Consider the following 21106-nt stretch of genomic DNA (forward strand, 5'->3'; position numbering starts at 1 on the left):
TTTCCTGTACTTGCAGCTTAATTATGGCAAAAGTAATTTCCAAAATTGTACATCAAGGACAATGTTTGCAGCTGCAAGTGATTTCATTTTATTTGATCTGTCTTTATTTAAATGTGTTTTTGTGTGTCTGCTTTTCTTCTTGCTCATTGTGTTTGGCGGCTGATAATTTTCAGACACATTGTGCTGCTGCTGACTTGTTTTCACACCTTTTCCTTCCATCCATTCAACACATCAGCCAAAAACAACCGTGAATGTATTCTGCGTTAATTTATGCAAAGCATGGGGATAACATTATCACCCAGACTTGTAATACGTATGTACAATATGTTAGTGAGCTCTATCATTATCTTACTTTACTCTACTTATATGTTTTTTCTTCCTGTATAATTTGTATTGCCTTATCCGCCGAATTAATTTCCTTACATATATATATATATATATATATATACTCCTTAAATTACAGTTAAATTTGCTTTTCAAATAAGAAAATACTTGTTTTAATCCAACTCTGTATTTGTTGCCTTTAACACAGCATGCATGTATTTAATGATATTACATTGTTCATGTGATTAAACTTTACAAACATCCGCCCTAAGCAGGCATGTCAAGGATGCAAAATAAAACCATTGTTTCTGATTTTTAAGTGTTTAAGTCTGCACTGGCTCGTTTTGTCCACTAGGTGGTGCTGCAGCGTCATGGATTTGGCTCCGAGCAAGTGGAATGTACCAAATGTGTCAAGCTCATCAGCTTTCATGCAGTTTAGCTACATTAATTATTATTATTTTTATCTTTGGTTAAATATTAAATGCTCCTTTACATGTTATGACAATTCTCCAACCTCCAAACCTCTAAAAGCTCACGGGAATGTCCAAAAACATGAGTCCAAGAAGGTCATCCTCAAATCTTTAAAGATTAAATTCATTTTGCATGAATGTATACATAGAATTCAGCCTCATATTGATTTATTTCCTAAATCTGAACCTCCAATGTTATTTCTTTGAGGCCACCAGGTGGCGCTTTAGGTCCGTGTTTTCAACAATTCGTCATTTTATTGGCTTTTAAAGTGTTTAATCCAACTTTGACTTAGTTCACACGTTGATGCCTATTTTGTGATTCAAAGCATGAGCACAAAAGCTTCAAAATGAGTTCATGGGCGTGTTAAGTTTGTTAAAAGGCATTAAAATGCACCAAACTTTGCAGGATGGTCAAGTCTCATCCAACTTTTAAAAAGTTGCGTATTCCATAAAGTGAGGAGGAAAAGCCGTCAGATTTAACTCTGAAGTATGTTTCCCCTTCATGACTGAACTATCATCCACTTTATTATGTTTCTGTCGAGGAGCTAATTAAAGTCTAGATTCCATTTACGTTGAATGAATTTCTACGACTGCAAATACGAGCATGACTAGTTCAGATTGTACACTTCCCGGAGTGGAAAAAGAGGTTTCGGTGTTATCATCTGAAATGCGTCATATCTGAGGTGTCTGCTGGTGACTGGCTTGAAATTAAACTCGGTCTGTCCATTAAAACCAGATCCTGTGCCAAGAATCCAACCTGGTTAATGACTGACAGGAGAGGAGGGCAGTAAGATAACACTGTGTCCGGTGTGTGAGTGAGTGTGTGAGTGAGTGTGTGTCAGTTTGAACAGATGTTGTATGAGGAACAGACCCCACTGTGTTGAGACCACATACAGGGTCCACACTTGATTCCTTTCTGCCAATCACACACACACACACACTTTTAAAAATAGGATTGTCAAACATCACAGCAGATGCCCCATGAAGTTTTAACCTTTGACCTCTGGCTGTGAGGTGGCCTGCAGGGTGGCTCTGTGCAAACCGTTCCCACTGGACTGGACGTGTCAGCCTGGTTAAAGACTCGGCCTGCGGGATTCATGACAATCGTGGGTGTTGAAATATGATGAAAGGCAGTCCCTGAACCACAAATAGATCAATAAACAAGACGCATTGATTTGAAGTCCATGAAAGGAAGAATCCATCAACGAGGTGGTCAACGCTGACGGGTAATAAAGACTAATATCTGCACCATAAACCTTGAGACAGATTGATCTGGGAATCTCTCTCTCTCTCCACCTGGGACCTCCCCGCTCCTCCTCCAGACCGACACCTAACTTCCGGCCCCTCTCCCCCCCCCCCCCCCCCCATCAGCCCCTCTCTTCCACTCCCTCGCTATCAACCTCAAACCCTCCTCCTCGTGCACACGTTAAACCGGTCCAGTGTCATTAGTGTGAAAACACTCCCGTCGGGAATTCGACACCGTTTTTTTTCTTCCCCTCTTCTCTTCTCCCGGATCAGGAGTCACTCGTGTGCATGCGTTTTGCATCGCGGCTCCGCCCGGTGCGCGGTGCGGACTGACTGCTCACATCTGAAGAGTTTTATTGGATTGACCGACAGCGGCGGGAGAGGACTGGTGTCGCCCCACGCAGGACAAAGAACACGGGGGGGAAATAAGCACAGGAAAAAGACGAAGAGAGGAATGAAAATGGATAACTGTCTCGTCACACTCGTCTTCGGTCTGTTAATGCTCGGTAAGAAACGTTTCTTCGCGATTGATAATTAACTCGTGTACGTGTCGGTGTTCCTCCAGCGAGGACAACCCATTACCAAACCCTCTTTAGAAATACGTCAATTTAGCGTTTACTTGTTTGTCGGCAAACGTATATGCCCAGTAAAATAAAAATTAAAGTATTTTTCGTTCCTACAACATATATTAATCAATCCGGCATGCATCCTGTCTATCAAGCATCGCTTAATTTTAATAAAATGTAAACCTTTTGACTGGTTACACTGCTAGCTGCTGCCATTCACTCGGTATTTTAATGGGAGAAGTTCGGTGGGGGTGCAACAAGCGAACAGGTTAAAGTTCACATCTAAGTGAATAATACGTGCTGCTTGGTGTGTCTGGGCATGCCGAATTGGAGACGGAATTCTAGATATTGGCATGCATTAATCAGCTATGTTTGCCCGAGATATCTGCTTGTGACGTCAAGCAAAAATGCTAAATTGACATGTTCCTAAACGGGGTTTGGCACGATAGTGTCTCCCTGTGATAGGTTCTGCATTACCCACCTTATCACTGTGTTACAACTGATACTCAATTGAATTCAGCTGATGTAATGAATTAATGTCGATAAGTGACAAATTATTCAACGAGTTTGAGGTAACATTAAACAGCAGCACATCATGAGGACGAAGACATGGGGGAGAAACCTCCATCTCATTCTCCCATTTTACACACAGCGGGAAATAATGCTTAAAAACTCTATTTTTAAGAAGAGAAAATAGTCCAAGTGTAACGTGTTTCCTCCAATCACTCTGTGCTGTTCAGCCTCTCATTACCCAACTGTACATCCATTTATTATCCAACACTGGGTGACCAGCTCTGACAAGGTCCCATTAGTCCCTATTAGCCTGCTTGAAGTCAAACTGTGCTGGCCATCACGATTATCCTTTTTTAAAAATAATTTGCCTTGTATTCATACCAGTCAAACCAGGCTGACTAATTATCTGACTAGTTGGAAGCAAAGTGCCAGGCTGCTTAGTCATCAGGCTGGTTTCCACCACAGGGACAAACCAGGGCTTGACTGAACCAGACTGAACACGGCTTAACCAATACTGAAGCTGCCATATGTTTGAGAGTGTGTGTGTGTGTGTGTGTGTGAGTGTGTGTGGGGGCCTTGGCTTAAATTAGTGCAGTGTAAGATGATCAAATGTCGCCAGCACTCCTGTGGTGTGTGTTTCTGTACGTGTGTGTGTGTGTTGTAATGCTGCAGATGGTAAAGTCGCCATGGACACAAATCACTTCCCTAAACATGAACTCTGTTAAACTGCATGTATTGCTGCCCTGATCCCTGACCTCAGGCATCTGCTGCCATCATTTCTGAAGTGGAAATGTGAACATTAGTGGATGTTCTGTCAGCTGGGATCCGACGTGAGCCCGTACAGTTTTGGGGTTTGGGACAGATTCTGAGAAAAATACAAGCGCACTTACTATTAAGCTTTCAATTTGAGAGGCATTTATTATGCAGTGTGCTTCTATTGTGCACAAATCTTACATTCTACGATTTTGCCGTTCATGTCAGAGAAATATTTCATGACTGTCGGGTCAGGCCAAGAGAGCATAGTGCTGTTCGAATAAAGTAAAATAAGTTCCCGAAAGTTGAGGAGAGCCGTGTGTTTTTGTAGTATTTGAAATGTGAATTTTGAGGCAGTAATGGAAATATGGATCATTTATTCTCGAAAGATAATGTACCAAAGCCCTTGAAGTTAATCTTTGAAAGACACAAGCTTAAGATAGGTTGGGACATGCACCATGACTGACTCTTTAAAGGAATTTAAACGTTTCCACGACCAAGTGGCTGAAAAGATTGGACAAGAAAGATATGCTATTTAAATAAGTGATCTTCAGGGGTGCTCGAAGGCAGCTTTTGGACACCTTTTGGACAGAGCCATGCTAGCTGCTAAGCTAACCTCCTGGCGTTAGCTTCATATTTACCACACAGATGCAAAAGTGATGTCACAAACACAAAAACCTGATGGCGGTGCGCTCCACACGTGCCTGCCCATGCCACAGTGACATAACAAATCTTGCACTGTGCAATTTCTTCTTTTTAACTCCAGATTCTTGACTTGATTATTAAACTTTCTGAGTGTCTTCAGGCTCCGCTGGCTCTGCAGTATTCCTTCCAGGAGAGACGGGCAGCCTGGGAAATTGAGTTAGAAAACCATAAGTCTCAGCACCTGGCCAAGAAAATTCTCTTCTCTTATCTGTTTTAGTGATGTATGGCCCTATCACCCCCCCCTCACACACACACACACAGAGGTATACTGTATATGTTGGTCATTTTGTGATAGGGCATGGCAGGAATCTCATTCTTTTGAGACGCGCAGGACTAAATGCAGAGTGTATTTGGGCTGCTGCGCCTCCTCATGCCGTGTTTTCTTGAGTTGAATGAATCACTTTGTCACAATTGGCTTGATGTGCGGCAGCAACCCCCACGGTAGACTCCAGAGCGTCGGACTTGTCTGACGTCATATCGCCGGCGAGTGTGACATGATTCAGGTTGTTTTGGTTTTTTTCGTATTTTGCTGCAACAATAACGAAGATATGGATTTAAAGATTGACGGAGATGGACCACAGAAACTGAAACATGCAGTTTTTTTCCCCCCCGTGGTCCGTATTTCATTGTGACTTGTTACTTACTAAAGCAGAAAAAAAGCAGCAGAAAAAAAGCTCTCACTCAGCAGGCTCTCGCACACATAACACCCGGCCGGCTGCCAAAAACTCAAGTATTGATGGACTCTCTCAAGTATTGATGGACCATACAAGCTCAGGACTTGTTTATGGGACACTTTATTTCTTTTTTAAAACTAGAGCTGATCCAGTTTTCTGAGCAAAGGACCCAGAAAGAAGACATTTGTGTTCTGCAGTGATTATTAACACTTTCCTCTCAGAGTGAAGCAAATTAGAATAATCCTCGTGGCTTTATTGCATGCAGCATCTGCACGTTAAGCTGATCTGAGTGCAGACGTCGTGGTGGGAGAAGTGTGTGTGTGTGTGTGTGTGTGTGTGTGTGTGTGTGAGTGTGAGTGGAGGCCTGCAGCTGCAGATTCCACCAACCAGGAAGCCGAGTGTCAGACGGCTGTGTTGCTACTCGCTTCACTCGGCTGGAATGTCAGAGTTTTACACTTAAAAAAAATAAAAAATGTAATGGTGGAGAAGCAGGAATGTAAAGCAGGTGGCTTGATTAACGTCCCCGTTTCTATGACAAACAAAACCGAATAATTTTACATCAGTCTCTCGCCGCTGGTTTCCAGCTTTTCAGGCGGTCGGTGACAGTCAAACAACATGATGACAGTGTGCGGAAATACTCAGATATTTGCATAGTCATAATCATAACTGTTCAGCGCCAGACATGTTTCGACATGCCCTGTGTGTGTGCTGCTGACTGTTTTACATTTTGAGATTGGTAATCCATGAGTTTTGGTCTGATATTTTATTCATATTGGTTTTCCCGCTGTGTTACTCAGAGATTAATCAATTAGTTGTGAGCTATTTGCATTCATCGCCAACTATTTCTAGCGAGAAACATTCTCAGATTCCAGCTTCTGAGATGTATTCTGGTTTCTTTACTCCTCCGTGACCTTAAACTGAACATCGCTGCCTTTTGGGAAACATTTTTCACCATTTTGTGGACCAAACAGCAGAAAATAATCAACAGATTAATTTCCAATGAAAGTAGTTGTGAGTTGCAGCAGTAAGATTAGGATCTTACTGCTTTTAACACAGATTGTCCTTTTAGTTTGTTATTGGTCATCAGGGTTGCTTCTAATGGAGCATACATAATACTGTACAGATCTGAATGCAGTCTTTTTATTGTATAAATTATATTTCCTTCACACTGTTGTGTCCTACTCATGTGTTTCTGTCTAGTTACTCAAAGACAGTTATTTTCTTGCGTTTCTCATAAAAGTATTCTCTCCGTCCCTGCAGGTGGGTGCTTGGCCCGCGTGGTGAAGGTGTCCCCTGGTCCGTTAGTCCGGGTGGAGGGTCAGCCGGTCTCCATCCGATGTGACGTCAGCCAGTACAGCGGACCTCGCGAGCAGGTGAGTCGCTTGTCAGATCCCACCTGCAGGTGCAGGTGAGCTCTCCGATCACCGGTTTTTGGTCATTGACGACTTGCGCTGAATTAAATCAGCCAGGGTTGCACAGTCCGGACAGTAGCTGCTGGTTGCCAGCCTCAGGCAGACCAAATCATCATCAGTCATGGCGGAACGCTGTTTGGGCTGAATATTTTTCACGTGGGAAAAGGCTGACTCGCATAAATAAGGAGAGCCAAATAACGCAGTCAAGAAGGTCGCACGTTTCCTCCTCATGTTCCAACACTGTCCATGAGCTCTGGGCTTCAGCTGAACGTCAGCCTGTCGCGTCAACATCTCTCAAATTCAGCTGAAGCAGCGCTGCAATTTTTCCCCAAAATGCGTAGGTAGCACATGACTGTAGCGACTGGCTCCAGTAACGCAAAGTCTCGAAAGCGTCTGTCGAACTCTGAGAGACGCTTGTCGAGCTGCGCTGTCGAAGTTGAGCACGAGCCTGCCGTCGCGTCTCCGGCGCTGACGCGAGGTTTTGGAAGTTCCCCAAATCATAGCGCTGCAGCTTTTTGAGGACAGATGAAAAGCATCAACGGTGCTGACCATGTCAACCACGGTTTTGTCTTTTCCTCGCAGCTCTATATCAAGCCCATTCAGCATGTTGGTCAGAGGGAGGAGCTCCTTTATCTCCGGACAGAGCTCTACTAAGCTCTGCCGCACAGAACGGCCGTCTTTGAAGAGCTCTCGCTCGAATAAAACGGGCGATCTTCGTTGCCACATCCGTGATCTCCTTCATGTTTAGCGTTTTAGCGCGTGATGCTTGTCGGTGTGTTATGCAGTGGTCATTAAATCCATTCATGCCGCCGACCATTGCGGGCGTTCGTGGTGATTGACATTAATTTGCACGCTGGGAGCTGGCTTTTGTCGATAAAGTCTTTGACAGACTAAAAAACATAGAATTTCTTTGACTGGCGTGCGATCGACCCGCACTACCTCTGCGATCGACGTATTGGGCAACCCTGTTGTGCAGTGCCTTTGCTCCACTGTTGCCTCAAATATGTAGATCTCTAATCGCAACTGTGCACTTTCGGTTTGAGCAAACGTTACTTTGCCGTTTGTCTAATTGCACGTGGAGAACAAAAGTATGCAAAGCACCGCTCACGGTTCCTCGACCTGCTCCGTCCACGTTTAGCTCCCAGAATCCCTTGCAATTAGAGAGCAGTTTAATTGTCCCGTGACGACGGCGCGTTTTAATATTCTGTTTTTAAAGAATGCGGAGGGAGCTCCAAGTGGATCATGAAATAGTTATATGATACTCGAACCTGTTGTATTAAACATGCATCAAAAGGATTGGGGTGTTGGCGAGTCGTGAAAATCGGATCACTTGCTTCTGATTTATTCTCTTCGAAGTTTAAACACACACACAAAAAAAAAAGGTTGGCACCTGATGAGAGCTTGTAACGTCAGCAGTGTTCCTCCTCTGAGCGGGAACGTCCTCTTGGTGAAATTCATAATGATATTTGTTGAGTATAAATGAGGATTTTTGACCAGACGAGAGCACCAAACGATCGCTGTCCCACTCTGTCCGGCAGGATTTCGAGTGGATGATGTCCAGGGAGCCGACCAGTGGGCGGATAAAGATAATCTCCACCTTCGACGCCGGCTACTCCCACCCGTCGCTCAGCAAGCGCGTGGCGTCCGGCGACATCGATGTGGCGCGAATCCAGGACAACGAGGTGGAGCTGAAGATAGCCGAGGTGAAGGCGCTGGACGCCGGTTTCTACTGGTGCCAAACGCCGAGCACCGACTCCGTCATCAGCGGCAACTACGAGGCCCGGGTCCAACTCACTGGTACGGAAGCGCCGTGTGTGTGTGTGTGTGTGTGTGTGAGATGGTTAATTTAATCCCCCGTGTCTTACTAATACTCTACTGACCATGTATATATCCTCCCTCGCTCGCTCCCACTGGTTTAAGACAATTACTGGCTCCTGATTTTGGCTTTCACACAGACGCACCTCGACACTCTGGCGTCGGGGAGCAGATGTCAGGTGGGAGAACTGGGCTCGTGTCAACCGAGGGCCAGGGAGAAACACAAAGGCAGCGAGGAGAATATAAATACCACGAAAGCTGTTCACATTCCACGCTGTTAAACTGTCCGTCGTGAGTGGAAACGTTCGTTGCAGTTGGGAACGCTTAGAGAAAGTATCCGTCAACCAAACGCAGCATTTACGTCCCCCGTCCTTTTAATCAACTCTGAAACAATAACAGTAATAAGATATTCTGCACCCTGTCTGCTTTAAGAACGTCCTCATCCGAGTAGAAAGCCAATATTACATTAAGCTGCTGAAGACCAGCACAGCAGGGAGGAAATGGAGCAAAGTTATCTGCATACAAAACGTGAAAAGATAATAAGATTACAACCCCAAAACACAACCTTCTGTACAATAATTTAACTAACAGGACAAGGCATGCATTTAACAGCCAAAGCGTGCAGCATAACTCCGCTACTGATGTGAGGAAAATCAGATTCGGCGCTTCCTCATCCAGCGCTGTCTCATAAAATATAATGTATTGGTGTAAACATGCGTGAGGAAACGGCCTCATATAACCCGAGGAACAAATACAACAGAGCATTAGGTTGGTTCAACTTCCCAATTTGCAAATGGACCCATTCGTGGACTTAAGATCCTTTTTAAATGAACGTGTTGGCGTGTGGAAAACAGAAGATTGAGGTATTTCCATTGAGATCAAATGTATTAATAATAAATAAAGGGCCAGTTTGTCATATTATGTGCCCCTCAGACAGTCATATACTGCCAGTCTGTCCAGAAACAATGTTCTAGTTGCATTAAACTCGTCTTCAGAGCCTCGCTGTGTTTTTATTTTTTTTTTAATTTGGACTATTTTCTGACACAGAAACGGAGAGAACGAGGAAAAACCCGTATTCAGCGTTTTCCTTTGAATTTAATTGAGTTTTTTTTTTCCCCCCCTCTCACAGCTATCCAGTCAGTAATTACACACACATTTTTGGCGACTCTGTTGATTCGAATCCTCTGTTTAACCAGGCCCAAACACACAGCGCGCCTAAAAAAAAAAAGATTATCCATAAGAGGAAGAAAAAAATGAAACACCAGAAGGGCTTCAGGAGCGTTTCACCCGGTGGAAACTCCACATTTGAGAGTTGAAGTTCCTCTGAGGGATCGTCTGACAGCAGCAGGTTAGTTAGCTCCATAATGCGCCATCATGTTCAGCTGCTTCCCAGCACGGCTCCCCAGACACCTTGTTAAATTTAGACCTGAATTAACTAGGCGGCCGCTGTTTATGTGCGACAGGAGACGCCGCGTCGCGCATATGTAAAGCGCGTGATTAGCGAGTCGTTTGTTTTGCGGTGTATGAAAAGTGTGCGTGCGTGCGAGAGATGACGAGGCAGATCTGTTGCTGCAAGGTCTTCACCAGTCGACACACACACACACACACACACACACACACACACACACACACACACACACTGCCCCACTGAGGCTGTTTGGTTATGTAAGAAACAAGTGGAGTGCAGGTCGCTGAGGGTTTGAAAAACTCCTCTCAGGCTAATTTTAATTGATGGAGCAAAACGCAGATTATTCGCGCTGCCTTCGTTATCTGCCGTAGACGCTCTCATCGCGGCGGCGCTGTGTCCTCTGCACTCCCGCTACAAGTGTTACTGGTGTCCAGTACGTTCCCATTGTGGCCACACTTCACGGGTTTAGCGATGGAGAAAGATGACGTGCCCTGTTTTTTTATCCCCGTGACAACATTATCCATCCTAATGTATCCCGTCGTAGAAACAGACAGACAGTAGGGGACCAAATGTCTCCAAATCAACACGTTAATCATTTATTCATGAGCAAATGGATTCTTCTTAAATATCCATTAGCGGGCATATTTAGAGGTCGTAAAATGTTGGTTCTTATTTAACGTCTAAAGTTGAGATGAACAGTTTTTTTTTTTTCTTCCTTTTTTCTCCCTAAACGCTGGAAATGCCATCCCTCCCACCGGACGTGAATATGGCATGAATGCAATTCCCACAATGCACAGCTTCGCACTCCTCATTCTCAGCCATCTGCCGCTTCTTGGATTCGTTTGTAACACGACTAGAATTAGCTTTTCGACAATAATTATTCACCATTTTATGTAAAGTCCGTTGGCACGAGACGAGAGCCATGCTTACTACACAATGTTGCATTATGGGTTTTATAAGTCCATTCATCATTAAATATCACGCCGGAAGTCAGTTCAGCAGACGTGGGCGAACCCTCCCTCATAATTTCACTTTTTTTTTGGTGACATTTTGTGTTTTTTTGGGACGCAAAAGATCAAATCAAGCATGTGATGGTAAAACAGAGCCTGCAATTGTGTCATCCCGCCTGCCACTCAGTTTTATGATTAACCCCCCGTGGCTGCGCTGCAGCCCTGCCATCCATCAAGGCATCTAATGCACATTTCACCTCCCTTTGTAAGCAAAGTCGCGCTTCCCCCACCGGATATCCAGCGGTGACGAGTTCCCCAATTCTTTTAATTTCCCCTCACGGCGGTGACTCATCAGCCTCCTTGATGCTTCAGAACAAGGAAAGAAACAAAGCAGGGGTGAAGATCTGCTCTGTTAAGACCTGCTGCGACTCTGGAATGCCACTTTTCCATCGCCGGAGCGAAACAAAGCGTGAAGGAGCGTCTCCCGTGTTAGCCTGAGCGGGCAAGTCCTTCACCTTTACAACCACTCCTCTGGGTGTGTTCTCTCTGACGGCCTTATCAGGGCCTGTTTGCTCACTTAACTCTGATTCACACGCCGACCTTCACCCGAGTCATGCTTGTGTTGTATTCAAAGTAAGAGTGAATCCTCATTATTTAGGTTTCTGTCACTCCGCCTGATAAATACCTACATTTGAATGGTTTCATTCAACTCTCTTTTTAAGCTATTTCATTTTGTGCACGCATGCACTCCCCTGTTAACATGTCTGTTGTTAATCAGAGGTACCTCTCGGGCTCATTTCCTGTACACACACACTGAGTTTTCCCCCGCTCTACCTCAAACTGCCAGGGGATTAAAGAAGGCAGAAAGGCATTGCTTACCTTGATTATGCTGTCATAGTCGTTGCTTTTGTTTACTGCTGGTTTTCACCCTTAAAATATAAGCTTTTTTTTATTTTTATTTTTTTAAATACTGGAAATTGGTTTAGACAGATTATTGCAGTAAACAAGATCTTCTTGCACTCGGCTCAGAAAATGCCTCCAGTAATAGCCGATGAAGAAAAATGGGGAGAAAATGCAAATACGTTGCTGATTATCCACCAAGCTATGTACAAGTAGCACCAAAGAAGACCGAAAAAGAAATGAAAAAGAGCGCCCAAAAAACAACAAACACCCATTTTTAATGAGCAAGAGGTTTGATGAACACTAAACTCCAAGAGGCCTGAGCCTTTGTAGAGTAGATTGAGCCAACATGTAACCTCAGTTCAGATCAAGCTAACTGCGCTAAACGGCTTTCACTTTCTGCAGCCGCTTCCCAGAAAAAGCCATCAAAGGTTTTACTGTAAAGCAGCTGCAGGAATACAGAATATAGCAAAAGAAGCTGCTGTTTACACACACACACACACACACACACGCACACACGTGTGTATATATACACAGAGCTTGCAGTTTCTTGCCTGTGACATTTGTATTCGGAGATATCCTCCCGTCACTGTCAGTCCTGTATTCCTAAAGTGTTTGTTGTGCTTCTTTCCCCGTCAGTCATCCCCAACACCCTCAGGGTCTCCCCCTTGACCCCGCCCCCAGTGGTCCCGGAGGGAAGTGACCTCACGCTCTCCTGCAACGTCACCCGGGAGCTCACCCACCCCACCTACCTGTCCGTCACCTGGTCGGTGAAGAGGGGCGCCACGTCGGAGGACATTTTGATATTCGGCCCGCAGGGAGACGTGGTGACGGGGGCCAAGTACGCCCGGCGCTACGCCGACGGAGGCATCCGATTGGTTCCCGGGAGGAACGGACTGTTCGAGCTGGTGATTTCCAAAGTGACGACCTCCGACGAAGGGATTTACGAATGCAACGGCACCGAGTGGACTCACGAGAACGGCGGGAAATGGATCAAGATCGTGGAGAGCACAAGAGAGATGGGAACGGTCGGCGTGACTCCCACAGGTAACGAGAGAGAGAGAGAGAGAGAGAGAGAGAGAGAGAGAAACGCGTCGCTGCAAATGAATCATGACTTTTATGACTGTTTACGGACCAGAGTCGCAGTTCATTAAAGCTGGTGCTGGCGTTTACACCGGAGATTTAACACGGACACTAGTATTGGATTTATTTTGTTATTGAGTGCAGGTCTAACACTTTGAATGCCTGACTCCCACTCATCTGGATAGTCCATTGTAAAAGGTCTTCTAATACCCCGCTCATAAGTTTACACCACCTGTTCACCCTCACCAGCGCTGGACAATTGCTCCCAGCTGCATGTAGCCCATACATCTGTAAAACCTCTCCTTGGCGTCCTTAAAGAGCCGTTGTCGTTGCAGCTAATTCCCTGTATGTTATAGGTATGTCGGTGGTTTATAGGCTACAGGAAGTTGGTTAAACTTGGTTTGAGGCTGTACGCTATGCTTGCATGGCTTGCAATAGAGGCTGCATTAGCCGCATTAGCATCTCTTTGAGGTGTTTCAGCATGTCACGTCACAACCCTGGTGGTTTCTCCACCGCTTCAGCTCCGTGCAATGTGCAGTCTTGCCAACATTGAGACCCTCAAAAGCAGCGGCGGGGTCTGGAGGTCCTCCCCCAGAAACACTTGAGTCTCAAGGGCTTTGTTTGCTGTGTTCTGGTGACGCGGCGCAAAGCACCTCTCTTCTTGAAAGGGCTCATACGTGGGAGACTTATAGAGGAATTGTGATGGGATGAAATCAGGAGAGAGCAAGTGTGTTATATGCATCGTTACCAGTGACACAATGTTAAATAGTAGATCCAGGCTACAAAAGCTCCTTGAAAACTACCGGGTTTTCTACATGAGAGGTTTTCAAATGGAAAGAGAGACCCGAGGCTTTTTTGGTGTCAAAATTCGTACTTACTTCTTTTGAGTCATAACTCAAATGTGAGCGAACAGACGTGAGCTAATTCTGCACACAGTTTTCAGACCCTACGGGTCACATATGCTAAGTACAAATGATCCCGTGCAACATAAACTTGGCATTAAAAGGTTCCCTGCTCATCCTTAACAGTAATTGTGCCTGTGGTAATAATATGTTGTAGATAGTTGCTCTAAAGGGAGCAATAGATAATCCTCAAATCTCAGTCTCGGCTCTTGATCACAGTTTCCTGTGTTGGATGTGGAGAGATACTGGAGGGAAATGAAGGGTGAGGAGAGAGAGAGGGGGGACGTGGGAGAGTTCCCTCTCTTGTGTGGCTGTCTTTTATTTTAATGGCATCCTCTCCTCTGTGAGACTTTTTTTCCTCTGGCTGCCTCGCTGTGTCCCAGGAGGCTCGTGACCCTCGCTGTCTGTCCTCGGAGAGGCCCCCTACCCTCACCCTCTCTCACCCGCTCCCTCTCATTCATTCATTGTGGTTGCTGTGGTCACCGTATCTTACATCTTTCTGGGCCACCATATCCTCTTTAAGTGTGGGAGAAACACCCAGTGGTTTGTAATGAAACCAGAGATGAGCGACGCACACACGGGTCCCAGATCCATTGTGTGCCAGTCACTTCATATTGACTTACCGACGCGGGTAAAGAGGATGAGAAAAGGCAAACAGAGTTGGCTTTGTGTCTTTTGTTCTTTCCCAGACACCGTACACAGACTCTTCGCCACATTCTGCTCGCCGACTTTGTTACTGGAGACCCTGATCCAAGAGCCGAGGATGCACTTTGCTCTTTAATAGAAAGTTCTTCTTCGGCATCGCAGCTGAGAGGATCCTTGGGAAAACAAACTGTGCGTTCGTCTATCTCTGACATTTGTATATCGGGTTTACTTTGTCTTTTAACATCCCGTCGTCCCTTTGCGTCTGACGGACAGGTTGACCTTTTATCTTCAACTGTACACAGTGCAGTTGAAGATTATCTTCCTACATCATCGCCTTAAAAATATAGTCCCAAAGTCCAGTATTGTTGCAGAATAATTCAGTGTTTCTATCAGGATTAGGATATCAGGATAGCACTATTTGTTGTGCAGTATGTTGCGACTGATCCTCTGTCTCTGTCCTCTCAAGGTCAGTCCCTCAGCGTGAAGGCTTCGTCCTCCTCTCCCTCCTCGGCGCCGCCGCTGCTCTCCCCCGGCGAGACGCTGACCCTCCTCTGCTCCGTGGCGGCCGACAACCTTCCCGCCCTCGCCCTGGAGGTGGCCTGGCTGGCCGACGGCCGCGACATCGTCACCATGGAGCGCAGCGGCGTGGTGATCTCCAACACGTCCTCGGGCGGCGCGCAGGGCAAGAGGGCGGAGGCGAGTCTGGAGCGGACGGGCGCCGGGGAATACCGGCTGGCGGTCAGGGGGGTGAGCGGCGAGGACGCGGGGGCGTACGCCTGCCGCGTCCGAGCCTTCGTCGAGAAAGGAGGAAGGAGCTCGGGAGGAGGAGGGAGGTGGCACATGGCGGCCGAGAAAACATCCGGCGCCGTGACGGTGAAGGTGGCGCAGACCAGTGAGTGCTCATCTTATTCATTTTCTCCCTCGTTTCTTGACATTGGGGCGGTTTTGCTACTTTTTCGCAGACGCCGCCGTTCTGGCGTCCAGCACTGTGGGTTGAAATTCGAGCGACTAAGAGGACCGCGTGCGTGTCGCGTCCGTGTGATGTCATGACTTGAGGGTGTGTAACGGTGCTGCGGTGGCACATGTGAGTCTGGAGTCTCTCGGGGGGGGGAAACGCTGTAATCCTCCAGTCCGCTGTCGACGCCTGCTGCGAGGACGATTGATTAGTCATGCCTGTCCTGCACTCTGCTACCTCTGGGTATGCTGTTTGTGTGTGTGTGTGTGTGTGTGTGCGTGCGTGTGTGCGATGCTCTGATCCTGCCTCTCTAAAGAGAAGTGGTGTCAAACACAGTCGACACAGCAATCAATTACTGGCATGGTGGGTGGTTTCTCTGTCTGTCTGGCTCTTCTCCTTCCTCTTTCACTGCCTTGTTTGATTTTACATCATATCATGGCTGCCAAGGTGAAGCGTTGGATATGGCATTTGTTTCTTTTTCTTCCCCTCCATATAATGTCCAATTAGGACGCTCATTCACACCTTTTGTTCTTTCGTATTCCCTTTGATTTTCTGGAGGAGGACGTGCCAATCAGCCCCCATAGAAGCAAAGCTCATCACTGATTTTTCAAGTCCGAGACGAACCAAAGCTTCTGTTCTGAAAAGGTTACACAGGAAGCTCATAAGAAGCGGTTCAGTAAGTTACAGACACACAGGATTGGATCGTTGGAGACTCACCTGTGCATCCAGACAATGGAGCAAACTGCCACCGCTGCAGGGCTGCAGGGAGCGACTCCCCCGTGTGAAACCTGAATTAATAAAGCAGAAAGATTCATGTCAACGCGAGAAGCTGACTCAAACTTACTCTTAAAGAAGCAAGTTTACATATCCAGCTTTGTCATTTTTACAATAAGACCTAAATCTAGCTTGTGTTTTCTTGAATAAATGACTTTCTTTTGTTTACTGTGACGCCAAAACCCCGAAGACGTCACAGCAGATGGATTTCTGACAAACGCCTAATGAAATGGCCTGAAATTAATAAATAAACCCGTGTTACATAATTTCTTCAGCTACAGTGCTAAATTGAATGCGTTTGGGAATTCCCAGCAAGTGTTTTGGCAGATCGACTCGCTAGAAGTCTAATGTTAGCTCAGGTTTCATTTTATTTGAAGGGAAGTGGAAATTCCTTTTTAATTATAGTTTTACAAACTGGACACGCGCTACGTACATGCATACATGCATGCATACATGCATATATTAATATATCGATGGAGGGATGGATAGATCCAAATCACACACACATGTGTGCACAAACACACTTTGTGTCTTTTCTGTGTGCGCTGTGGTAGTTTTCAGAATAAAAGGGTCCACTTTGCTTTGGAGCCTCTTGGCATTAATAGCGTGAGTTCAGTTCAAACGCGCCTCACTGTTTGGTTCCCTCTGAAGAGGTTGAGGTGGACGGCTGCCACGCCATGCTGACGTCAAACTAAAAACACGACTAATATATATATTTACTCAGAAAGTACCGTGTCATTTGGCCATACAGTCCCACACATCGGGATTCGTATCACTCAGAACCTGCATCTTCTCTCCTTCGTCGTGAGGCAGTGTTGTGATTAATCATTCAGGAAATCAGGTCTGCAGGAGCAGGAAACGTGACGGTTATCACACTGATCTCCTGACTGTTTACGTAGCTTTGCTCTCACTTCCCCTCTCGCGCGTCTCCTCCGTTGTTTGACTTGGCTGCTCAGGGCTTCCTCTCCATTCAGTGTTTGTAAAAGATCTTAAACGCAGAAATAGCATTCAAGGTTAACTATAGTTGTTGTTTCACATCAAAGGGCTTGCACCTTCACGCGACGTGAATGTTTTCCTGCGTATCTATACGTGTTCCCACACAGACATCCTCCTCTTTTGTACCTTTGAACCTGCGCTAACTTTTATTTGACTAATCTAGTCGAGCTAAACTGAGTGTGTGTCTGTGTAACAAGATATTTCAATTTATTGCAAAGCTTTTATTTGCCCAAATTGAACGGCGAAGATGCAAATTTGCTTCGCCCACAGGAAGCGAATGTTTTTCCGCCCCAACGGCTTCGCCGTCGCCTGATGGATTTGTGTTCAGCGAGCTTTCATTTTGCATCTTGTGTACAGATTGTAACTACGGGGAGGTGTAATTCTCGGGTTACACAGCCCTGCTAAAGATGTTGTGCAGACCTGAGGCCAGTTGTTTTTACGAATGTGATTACAGCAGGGTCGTTTCAGAATGGCACAAGATAAATTACTGTAAAAGTCATGCACATTGATTTTAAAAAATGACCGAATGTCGTGGTCAGAGGACGGTATGGAGGGTTTTCTGGTTGTAGAATCCCACATCCTGTACTTCATGTCAACAGGAGCCTTTAGTTAAAATAACAACCATCTCTTGGAGACGCACAGAAGATTCCTGAAGCCTCGAGGAGCCGTGTTGCATTTAGAAATATCAACCGGCCTTTATCGACGTGCACGTTCCTTCACTCGTTAGCGTGAGGGCACAGCTGAAGTGTGTGTGTGTGTGTGTGTGTGTGTGTGTGTGTGTGTGTGTGTGTGTGTGTGTGTGTGTGTGTGTGTGGCGGCATGAGTAAAACTAGGTTCGTTGAAGGCCTTTTTCCAGTGTGTAAATACTGCACACACACATATGCTTCAAATGCTGCGTGTGTGTATGCATGTGTATGTGGGGGTGTGCGGGCGTGTGTGTGTCCCACATACTGAGGGTATGAGGCTGTTCTCGCGAGTCTAACTCCTACATTTTGGCCTGAGGGTGTACATTCCTCCTCACTGCCGACACACACACACACACATGCACACACACACCATGAGAGCAATGTTTCTAATTGACTACAACTCATATATTTCATCCTCTAGAGTATCAGCTTAAACTGTGTGTGTGTGTGTGTGTGTGTGTGTGTGTTGGTGCGCATCTTGTCAACCAGTCAGTTTCTATTCTGCTGATGTGTGGCCTTGAGGTTGCCCACTCTTCCCACGATCCCTTGCTGCAAGCACAGCCAACCAGGAAGCACAACAAGAGTAGGAGAACTTGTTTCGGAGTTCCCCACGGCAGGAAAACACACACACACACACACACAGTTAAATTGTGTAATTCCTCTCACCCTTGGCGACACTTCCCCTGTGTGCATGTTGTTGTCAGCTGAGCCACTTCAGTCAAAAAAAGCACTGCTCACGTTTCATACTTCTCACAGCTTATCAGAATATATATACACAGTATTTATGAGACTGTCTGTATGTTTATAGATATGACTTATTGCTCATATTTACAGAGAATTAATGGCATATTTCTACTGTTGTAGCAACTTCTCTCACACCAAGCAGGAAGTGTTTTTTGTTTTTTTTCATTCATTTCAACTGAAGGAAAACTACAGCTTCCACAAATCTTCAGCGTTTGGTTTCTCAAATAACGACAGTCATAAGCTTGTATATTGTTTTTTTTTTTTAATACAAAAGTAGGATTAGGGAGCTGAGCCGGTCGGCGCTTCTGCTCCAGGCGGCTGAAGGTCAGCCGCTTCTCGCACAGCCCGAGACGACCACCGTGGACGGAGTCCGGTTCAAGGGGCGTCCTGCACGCAGTCAGCCAGAACCGAGGCTCCTATTGGCTGCCAAAGCCTTCACGCTGTGATGATGATGATGATGAAGCTGCAATAATTTAGCAGCGAGGCTTACTGCTCATTTGTCATTCAACCGGATGTTGGGACTCATAAATGTTTGAGATATTTCCGTTGCGGCGCGCCGCAAACATCCCGTCTTTCGGTCCCGTTGATTTAACAAAGTGACGGAGAACAAATGTTGACTCGGGTACACGTCTTTTGTCCTCTTTAATTAGCCACGAGGCGTACGAGGCAAACGCGACCGATCTCAGGCCCGACTCGAGGAGCGGCTCAAACGTGAAAATGATCCCGACGAGGATCAGACTTCAAACCGGGTCGATCCGCTCAGAAGGAATTCTCGCTGCGTGAGTGTCTCTCTGTCTCGGCTGCTCCACGCCAGAGTGAGGTCGCGCCCTCTGTCGTTCTCCAGCATGACTGATCGGAGACCTCAAAAACCTCGGCGCCGACACACAAGCGGAGGGATTGTGTCTCCGGGCTGACGTGCGAGGGCCGCTGGAGGAGTCCGGTCGTAGCGGCGAACCCCCCCGGAGCAACAGCACAACAACTCTGCAACCTCCGCATTTAAGATGTTTGCAGCGTCTCAAAGCTTTTGCCTTCAACACTCAGTTTTTTTTTCCTTCATTCTGCTGTGTGTGTGTGTGTGTGTGTGTGCAGGGATTACAGTATGTTTCTGGAGGCTGGGAGCCTCACCAGATGTGTCCCTTCAGGTACAAAGACGATGAATTACAAAGTAGATCCATGACTTCGAAGGCGCTTTGCAGCTATTATATTATTTTGACTCGATAATTACAAGATAAACAGTAGAGTTGCACCCTTCGGGGGAGTTTGCGCGAGCACATATTTGATTGACATTGAGTGAAGCTGTGTTCGGGGGCGGGGGGGAATTAACTGAGCTGTTTTTTCGGGAATGAGGGTCCGTCGAATGCAATGCGACGATCTCCAGTCATGCTAACTTTAATTCATACAGGGTTGACTGATGGAAACCACTTTCTTCCCTCGGGACACCATTTAAGACGCTTTTCCTGCAGCTCTCCAGCAGTTTCCTAAACTCTAAAATCTGAAAATAAAGCGGCTAATTTAAGGAGGCTGTGCATCGCCACAGGCTGTGTGGAGCTCCAGTCTGTGCTTTTAGGATGCTTAGCATAAATAATGATGGAGAGCCTCCATCTTCATTCACCAGAGCAGGTTTTGTCTGTGTGGAGCAAATGCTGCCACTTTTTTTTCACACTTCATCTATAATTTGAGAAGTATTTATTATTTACCCTTCATATATACATATGTATGTATATTGCATGCAGTGCGGCTCTGCAATCTGCATAAACCGTTGCTTGTAAAACGATAGTGAAGCCTCTCGTAATGAGTAATCTGATTACATGTTGTTCTAGCTGCAGCCCGCGATGTGAGACGTACAGCTGTTCGGTGCATGTTCTCCCCCTCCGTCCTGGGAGACGCACCGAGTGTTGACAGAAAGAGGGAATGGCTCGAGTGGCTTATTCATATCTGGTTTTCCCCATCGCGCACACACACACACACGCACACGCACACGCCTGCACACTCCAGTGAAACCGGAGTCTCGCACGCCTCTGGTTGTTTTGGCAGAACGCAACATTTCTTCTGTTCCTGGAAACGGCCAACGCCGCCACGGTCGGGGGACTCGGGCTCAGCGGGCGTCGCCGCCGCCGCCGAGGTTAGCGGCTCACGCTCGGTCTCTTCCGCTTGTTAGCAAACACGTTGTGGCGCGCGGCCCACCTGTAAATGAGCCGGAGCCGAAAAACACGCCGGCCGAACCGGCTGCGGGGCCCGCGTGCTACGTGGCCCCGGATCGACCCCCATTTTTATGATAATAAACTGAATATGTTTGGGGAGTGTTTGGTTCAACAAACCCATACACTTGAAACAGCACAACGGGCTGTGGGAACTTCTGCTGGCTGACAATGTAATCGTTTATTAATTGAGAACAAAAATAATTGGGAGATGAAATCCGCACTGTGAGTAAGAAACCGGAGAAGAGCTTTCCCCCCTCTCCGAACTGAGCAGTCGGCGTGTTTGCTAACGGTTCAGCAGCAGAAACGCAATGAATGAGATATCGCGGCGTTCGGATCCAGTCGGAGGCAAAATGAATGTCACCGTTACGTTCCCTGCAAACTAACC

At 46.3% G+C, this 21106-nt stretch overlaps 1 protein-coding gene across 1 annotated transcript in view; it reads left to right on the plus strand.

Moving 5' to 3' along the window:
- The first annotated feature begins 2225 nt into the window (after positions 1-2225).
- The window catches only part of ptgfrnb (prostaglandin F2 receptor inhibitor b), a 41369-nt gene continuing 22488 nt past the window's right edge, over positions 2226-21106 (plus strand). Inside the window, exons 1-5 of the mRNA XM_068590999.1 lie at positions 2226-2545; positions 6511-6623; positions 8201-8459; positions 12375-12782; positions 14832-15257. Coding sequence (XP_068447100.1) covers positions 2494-2545; positions 6511-6623; positions 8201-8459; positions 12375-12782; positions 14832-15257 — 1258 coding nt within the window. The 5' untranslated portion in view covers positions 2226-2493. The remainder of the gene's footprint in view (positions 2546-6510; positions 6624-8200; positions 8460-12374; positions 12783-14831; positions 15258-21106) is intronic.

The sequence above is a fragment of the Clinocottus analis genome, unplaced genomic scaffold, assembly GCF_023055335.1.
Source record: "Clinocottus analis isolate CAN_PGR_092001 unplaced genomic scaffold, fCliAna1.0.p SCAF_24, whole genome shotgun sequence".
NCBI classification, from domain to species: Eukaryota; Metazoa; Chordata; class Actinopteri; order Perciformes; family Cottidae; genus Clinocottus; species Clinocottus analis.